This window comes from Lycorma delicatula, chromosome 2 (genome assembly GCF_047948215.1).
Source record: "Lycorma delicatula isolate Av1 chromosome 2, ASM4794821v1, whole genome shotgun sequence".
Classification (NCBI taxonomy): domain Eukaryota; kingdom Metazoa; phylum Arthropoda; class Insecta; order Hemiptera; family Fulgoridae; genus Lycorma; species Lycorma delicatula.
In genome coordinates, this window is record NC_134456.1 from 172,156,111 (window position 1) to 172,165,121 (window position 9,011).

The 9,011-nt window shown below is 26.7% G+C and overlaps 1 protein-coding gene across 1 annotated transcript; it reads right to left on the reverse strand.

The window, feature by feature from the left end:
• Positions 1-314: 314 nt before the first annotated feature.
• Positions 315-6,874, reverse strand: LOC142320001 (zinc finger BED domain-containing protein 5-like). Its single transcript, XM_075357681.1, has 2 exons — positions 6,124-6,874; positions 315-325 (listed from the first exon to the last, which is right to left on the reverse strand). Exons 1-2 carry the CDS (start codon positions 6,872-6,874, stop codon positions 315-317), a joined length of 762 nt encoding a protein of 253 aa, XP_075213796.1.
• Between the last annotated feature and the right edge of the window lie 2,137 nt (positions 6,875-9,011).

The window sequence follows — 9,011 nt, forward strand, 5'->3', positions numbered from 1 at the left end:
AGTCAATTTTTTCGCTACACTCAATACAATTTACGTGACAAGCAATTTATGCGAGAAACAATCACTAACAAAAAGACATTTTATTGAACTGTGCGATCAATTTTTTTTTTTTTTAAATAAGTATATATGTATATATAAAATCGTTAATGAAATTTTTTTTATAGATTCATATTGTTTCTAACTTATATACTTACATTATTTATAATATTATTTTCATTTTATTTAAGAATTATGTTGAATCATAGAAATGAACAAAATTTGACACGTTTTCTCTGAGTAAATACTTTTTCAATTAGCTACTGAAATGGGAATATTTAAGTCATACCTAAAACACAAGAGAAAACAAATATTAGTAAATAAAGTAGTTAATTAAATTAAACATAAAGAATTAATTATTAGAAAAAGTAAGTCAATCTTTCTAAAATATAATCATAACACCAGAAATGACAAGTAAAGAAAAAAAAAAGTTAACTAAATTTAAGTACATATTATAACCAATACGGTATAACCTGATCTGTATAATAAAACAACCTCTAATTAAAAAAGGAAGGCATTAAAAACAAGAAACCTAATCAAAAAAAAATTAATCTCATAGAACCGAAGTTAACTGTGAAGGTTAATAGTTTTCTTTAAATTAAATGCTCTTTGTAACTATTTTGCTAGTTTATTAGTTTATATTTGATAGGATTATTATTTAAATTCCTATTAAATTTAAAATGAATGGTATTGTTTTTTCTTAAACACGGTTGTTTCGTTGAAGCATTTCCTAAAATAAAGTTCTAGAGCTTCTCAAAAAAAACTTAATTTTCTAATTTAAAATTGACTATTGGATCAATACCAAAAAATTTAAAGCAGATAAAGAATCTGAAAAAAAGATATTTAACCATCGGCCAATGGAAATACATTTTTTTACTATGTTTTAGTACAATGCAAATTGATATACATTAATATTTCTACAACATTAAATTATTATATTATCAAATTTATAAATATGGACTTATAATTAGGAAATACAAACTTTTGTTTAATATTTCTTCCATATACGGCCATCCTCTGTCAATTAATTCGGTTATTCATTCGTCAATTGATTCGGTTATGCTAATTTTTATATATAATATATGAATATATGATATATTTAATTCTTATTTTCAGTTATATAATTTTTATTTTCTTTTTTTTCATAACTTTATTCATTTTACATTAGTAATTATTTGTTATAAAGTAATAGTAAATTGAACATCTGACAGTACAATTCTGTTAAAAATAATTTTTTTTTTTATTTGACATTTACAACAATATTTATAAATTTTAAAATATATTTATTTATTATTGTAATAATATTAATGTAAATCAATTTAAAATCTAAGTACATAGTAGTATTGATTCAATACGTCAATTTTCATTACAGAAATGGAAATTTTCTTTTTAGAAGTTCTAGAAAATTATTTAAGGAAGTGCTACAACGCAACACGTGTGAAGGGTAGAAATAATATCCAGGGCAGATTTATTATGATCAATTTATTTTGATGAACTCAATTTTTTTACAATCAAACTTTACTTATATGAATAAATTTAATGAAAAAACATTAGACAAAGAGGTTTTACCTCTTTTATTATAGCAAATAATTAGAGAATTATAATCGTAATTTATAAACTAACAATTTATAAACGAAGATTCAGTGTGCAACTTTTTTAACTATTCAGTTGCCTATTTCATACTATTATAAATTTGTTGCATGTTATCTATTTTAAATGGTGTGAGATAATTTAACAAGTTATTTATTAAAAAATAATTTGACACAAGCGTTTGGCTTATCTCATTCCTTTCGATTAAGCTCATTTCGATTGGTTGTAGACCGATTGGAAACCCGGAAAAATATTTTTAAATCGTTCCTATCGATTATAATCGTTTAACTTCTCTAATATAAGAAATTTCCTAATCATATCAATACACCAATCAATAAAAAACTTTTATTATGAATATGATAAGAAATTTAATTAGCAATTGCCACCCGAATGGTGTAGTGGTTAGTATATTGCATTCATCTACTTTTATATACCTCTACAGATACCTGAAAACTGGTAATTATTATGTAAACACTATATAGACTAATTAGTAAGATGTAAAAAATTTTCTTCAAAATTTTCATAAAATGATGATATTTACTAACAGAAAATATGTTATTAAATTATTCAATAATTAAACTTTTAACATCAATGATGTAAATGATAATAAAGGTCAGTTTCAGCTGGATGTCTATTTGAACAGTTAAAATTCCTCACAGAGTTCATGAATACAAATAAAATTAATGTATGGATATCAATTTCTCATCGTCATGCAATAGAACTACTTGCACAGTAGATTACTGCTATTAATAAAATTGTAAATGATGAAATTTATCGTTACTTCATTAAACATTTTATTCCACTTTTAAAGGAAGACGAACAATAACAATGGTTTCAGCATAACGAGCCTATTATCACATTTCTAATTAAATGTCACGTCCCAAGAATTTTTGGCCCTCACTTCATCTCAAAAGGCTTTTGGCTGCATTGATTTCCAAATTTTACAATACCAGATGTTTTCCTTTGAATATATAAAATATGACTATAGATATTAAACGTGTTAGAACCAGCATCCAGATTAGTAGGAATCACTTACTTCATCTTTTGTGAAATTATAGGAATTTGTGATCTGGATACTTTTGTTAACGGATGCCTTGAGTTATGAAAAAATAATTCAAATACGTACAAAAATTCGGATTGCATCCTTTTGTATGACTTGTACAACCGCATATGCATGCTGATACATTGTCCGTTAATATGCGCTCTATGAAAACTGTTCATTTCGCTAGTCTTTACCGCAGACTTGTTTCTTCTCCAGTTCAGATAAAATATTACGTTTAATATCTAGCAACGGCATACAGTTCCTCCTGCAACACCAGACTCAAAATCTTTTATTTTTTCTGACTTTTCAATTACTCATATTTCGTTGACATAAAGTGTACACGTGAAAATCATATTTAAAAGTTCCTTTCAAGCCTTAAGCATAATTTATATTTCAAACAAGCAGATCTGTTTTTCATGTAACAGCTTTTCAATGTTGTGAGTTTGTTTTCTACACCATTTTTACTTCAAATTTCCTTTAAAATTTTAACATCCCAGAAGTTGAATTTCTCCAATTCATTATTGTCCTTCCTATAGTATTTCCTTACTTTTATTTTTAAATTTGTTTTTTAAATAGAGTTCATACTCTACTTAAAAACTATTATTTTACTCTTTTTAACTTATTTTTGGTTTTGTCAAAGTAATATATTATTTATAAATAAGTAATTATAAGTCAAAATATTGTCAGAAAAACTATGCAAGACCTGACCCATGTGAAACGCATAAAGAAATTTTTTTTGTCTTCAGTCATTTAACTGGTTTGATGTAGCTCTCCAAGTTTCCCTATCCAGTGTTAGTCGTTTCATTTCGGTATGCCCTCTACATCCTACATTCCTAACAATTTGTTTGACATATTCCAAACGTGGCCTACCTACACAATTTTTTCCTTCTACCTGTTCCTCCAATGTTAAAGCGACTATTCCATGATGCCTTAGTATGTGGCCTATAAGTCTGTCTCTTCTTTTAACTATATATTTCCAAATACTTCTTACTTCATCTATTTGCCGCAATACCTCTTCATTTGTCACTTTATCTACCCATCTGATTATAGCACCACATTTCAAAAGCTTCTAATCTTTTCTTCTCAGATACTCCGATCGTCCAAGTTTCACTTCCATATAAAGCGACACTCCAAACATACACTTTCAAAAATCTTTTCCTGACATTTAAATTAATTTTTGATGTAAACAAATTATTTTTATTCTTATTTTTAATCTTAAATATTCTATTCAATAATAAAATTAAACTTTCTGTTACATTATCAAGTGCTTTTTAAAATTATATTTTACACATCACTATTTCAAGTCATGTCTATTCTTCGTCAGACGTTGGTAGCGTTCTTCTGTAATTTTCTATAAAGACTAACTTTATTAATTTAAATATCTCAGAATTATTATTCAAAATCAGAAATAAATTCCAGAACACTAAATTACGTAATTAAAAGAATTGAAATCCCCCTTTTATCTTAAAAATAGCATACACAAAATTAGTATTCACACTATTTTCAATAAATTTCTTAAGTTTGCCTAACAACTATGAACAGAAATATTTAATAAAAATTATATTAACATCAAAATGACGGCTAAAAGTTATAACTACCCCTTGCAAATACATCAAATTTATTGTAATTTCTATAATAAAAACTTTTATTTTTTATATAATATATTGTAATTTAATCACTTACTAATACTTTTTAGTTGACAATCAACAATATATATTAATGTATACATACATACATACATACATACATACATATTAATGTAATGTAATGTATGTATTAATGTATGTATACATACATATTAATGTAATAAGTAAATTAAAAAAAAGTACGCATTTTAAGAATTAAATTTTTCTACTGTAATTTTAATAACATGTTTTTTCTCAGAATAAATATACGAGTATTTTTCATCACTCCACATGTTTGATCAATTCAAAGTCAATTTTTATTTACCATATATAGTTCATTTACATTTTTATTTGCAACTTCATTCCCCTAGGTATCTAGCTTACCTTTATTCTTTTTTCACTTCTTTCACCTATACGCATTCAATCGTTTTACTATAAAAAAGAATACTTATATGATATATTAGTTTAATAGCTCTTGATCTCTCATAACTTTTTTTTTTTGAAAACTTATTATAAATTTATTATATTTCAAATGTTCAAAATTAAAGTTCATTTCATTGAATTTGTTCACATTATTAAATAAATAGATTGCAATTTCACGTTATTACTGTATGTGCTTCAATTTATTTTATACTTAAACATTCGTTTATTAATACTCATCAACGTTTTCAGAAAAAAGTTAAAAGAATAGTTAACGATTATAGGAACGGCTGAAGCAAAGTGATACAATCAGAAGTAATCCACTATTTCTTTAGCTATTTAATATTATAAATAATTTTCAACTACTTTACACCTGTTTCCAGTTCTTCAGATATTATCAACATTGATCTGCAACTAAAAATAAAAATTCGATTGATGTAGCTGAATAATGAAAATTTCTCTCCCGGTACAATCATTCTATTACATTAAAGTCAATTTTTTTTTTTGTTTTGTTTTTTAATAATATACTAATAGATTAAGAGAAAAATCTCACAAAATTATTTTGAAAAATCTACAGTTTAAAAATTTTGTATTTTTGAAAGCGTAAATTGTTTGATTAAAAAAAGAAAAAAACATACGATAATACGATAATTTACGATAATTTGTAACTACAACTATCGTTCTGAGTGAAGTAACGCTGTCTGAATTGCGGGAATATGTGTTTTTGTTTTACCTCAAGATTTTGAATTTTCTTGAAATTTCACTGTAAAATAAGTAATATCAGAAAAATATCAGGCTATATAATCAAATTCTAAATTAGACTGTACAATCCAATACCAATAATTATAACCATAAGTAACTGTTTACAATCCAAATTGTCTAAAAAAAAACCTAATAATATTTTTTATTTAAAATACTCTTTTGATCTGATACAAACTTAAAAGATCATCATATAGCTTCCATTGTAAAAAAAGATTTGTCAAAATTGTTTCAATTGGTCGAGGGTAAGGCTTAAACAAATACTGAAAAAAATATGCGGGTCGTATTGTAAACCATCTTCTTTATTGAATTCAGTTAAAAGTAGTAACATGGTTTTTTTCACAGTAAATACTTAATAAATTATTTTTCTATAAATCTCAATAAATAACATAACTCTCACCATTATTTTTAATGTAAATAAACTTTGGTGAATAAATTAAAAACAGAATAACCAGCACACACTCAGTCACACACACACACACACACACACACACACACACACACACACACACACACACACACACACACACACATATATAATATAGAGATTAACGGACACAATCTCCACCCTACAATTGTATGCCTTCCAAGGAGATGTATTGGCTAAAGGAAGATTAGGATATGCACAAGATACGGTACAGATATCAATACCTATATCATCCCATGGTATTTGATTCTCTTCAAAAAGAGAATTGAGGAGATCAAATATTTCCACTCCAGTAGTACGTGTTGATAGAAATTTACAGAATAGAAGATCCTCCAATAATGCGTTTTCGTGCTCGTATCTAACGATGACAATTAATATTACGAATCCAGCTAAATCGATAGATTCATCCATTTGTAATGAAAATCTGCATGATTTCAGACGAAAAGTAAGTTCATTCTTTATAATGGCTGCTAAATCTCTGATGCGTTGAGCTACCGTGTCATTCGAAAGTGGGATCTTAACAATTTCTTTTGACGATTTGACATCTAACATACATTTTACAATCTCCATAGCGGAAGGTTTAGTAAGATTTTCCGCAATTGAGTAAGCTTCACCGCGTTGAGCTATCTGATAGCTGACTAAGTAAGAAACCTCAGTTGCTTTTTCGTTTACCGTTTTTGTGATTTGAGCCATAAAAGTTTTTATTTTTAATAGTTCTTCACGTTTTCGAATGAAGAATTCAACATCTTTTTCTCTAAACTCGCTACGAACAGATTCCAAATGCCGACCCATTTTAGCTGGAGCCATAGAGCTACTTGGGAGAAATTTGCTGCATATAACACACAAAGGATTACCATTATTATTTATAAATCCTGATGTCGTATAACTTTCATCATACTTCCTAAGATTTATAGTAACTGCTCTGGGTTGATTACTTGTAGTAGCAATAACTGGCGTTATTTCTTTTGAGATCATTTTGTTTGTAGCACTCTAATTATAACCATCGTTATCTTTAGGAAAAAAGCTAATTGTTGAATTCGAAGGTCAAATTCTGCAGTCAGAACGCTTTAGAGTGCTGCTTGTAGATTCGAAGTGAATAGTTTAATTCGAATCTGTAAGATTGGTATTTTTAATGCCTGTCGTAATAAAATATTGAAAAATTATATCGAACTACCCAGATAAAAACAGCCTAATGAGATTTTTTGCGCAGATCCAAGTGATATTTAACAGAGTATAGATTCTACAAGTGGTAGTAATATAACATGATTGCACTACATTAGATCCAATACGGTGGTGATACAAGTTGTCAAAAACAAATAACGAAATATGACGCTGATTAAATTAATAATACAACAGAAATCTAAGGCGATGATAATTGTATATGTATATATATTTTTTTAAATATATACAAGTATTAAACAACACGTATGTAAATAAACCAATTTTAATGATAATATTCATTTACATTATAAGATTGATGATTTCTTTTATTGTTAAATACGTATGATAGTAAGTAAAAGGAAAAAAACTTTTTTTTTTGTTTTTGTTAATTTGTAGTCTTGTCATTAAAAAATAAATCATCTTTTAGTTTAGAAAATTAACATATTACAATATAATTGCTCTGAAAACCATTATAGCTTAAAATAAGAAATATTTTCTCTTTTTTTTACCAAAACATGTTATGTCAATTATGACCGTTACTTTCATAAAGCATTTACTTTGATGTACATTCCAGAGGAGAAAATAACTTAGAAATAAAACTCTGTCAACTGTGACGCAGCTCAATAAAGCAAAATTTTGACAAAATTCCATTACAGTGTTTCGAAGAAAAAGAAATATAATGGATAATATTACGCTTTATACAATCTCTATTCGGAAATTAAGTTAAAATTTTAACGAATAAAGATAAATTTCATGTCCTAAATCTTGAGCTCACTTGCTTAATATTTTTAATGGACTATTTTTACAAATATAATGTATTAATATTAGATAAATTACTTGCAAATACGTAATTATTCCATTAAATTTTCTCTTTACCTACGTAAAACATTCAGCATAATAAACGAGTATATTTTTATTTGTACACATAAATAAAGCAATATTAAAATACTAAAGAATGTAATTTGAATAAGAGAGATTTAGGACAACACAATGTTTAAAAAAATGATATAAAAATGCATGATGTAAAACCTTTGATTACTTTAAAAATTTCAGTTGTAGGTAAATTTTTAGATTCCAATATTTATGCAATAACCCAGTTTTTATTCTCTACATAATGGATCTTTTTAATGTTTCGTATAATCAATTTCTTATTACATGAAATTAATAAATTGTTCCTAACTTTAATGAAATTTTGAAAAGTTACCAACACCTCCAATCATAGAAATACTTACGATATTTTTACTATATCTATATTAAAATATCTTTTAAACCGATATTCTTAATGTCTGTTTTAAAAGAAAGTTTAAAACATTTCAAAGGGCATGCTAGTAGTATAAGTCAATATTGAATAGCAGTTTCTTAAAAGTACACTTGAAAAATTTTATATTAAATAATTATATATCTAATTCTTAATGTACAAATATTTTGTTTAAATTTTACATAATCAAGAGTAAATATTACCTCATTTTTAAATAACCTTCTGGTGGGTTGCTGATCTTTACGGCTTAATTTGTTGTCTGTGTGTAACTTTTGAGTTTCGTTTTGTGATGAGTGCATGTTTGTTTGGGTGTTCCCTGTGATGCTTGCGGTGACCGATTTTGTGTGTGGGCGTTTACCCCTTTCTGAAGTAATTTGACATAAGCGGTTTCCAGGAAGGGTGGTTAGCCAGGGGTGAAGGTTTAGTCGGTAGGGCGCAGAAACACATACGTAATTAATAGCATCTTGCAGAACCTGTTAGCGAGCCCGACACTACGTTAGCACTCGTAAATTGTCACCTTCCTCCTCTTTAACATAAAAAAAAAAATTATCTGATATTTTCCTCATAATTGTGTGGATCAGTGAACGTTTTCGTTAAAAATATGTGGCCTGTTTTTTGGTGATTTTTTAGCACCTAAAGGAATATTTTTTTTTCAGAATATATTTCAGTTTGTCGATATAAAATCATTGATTC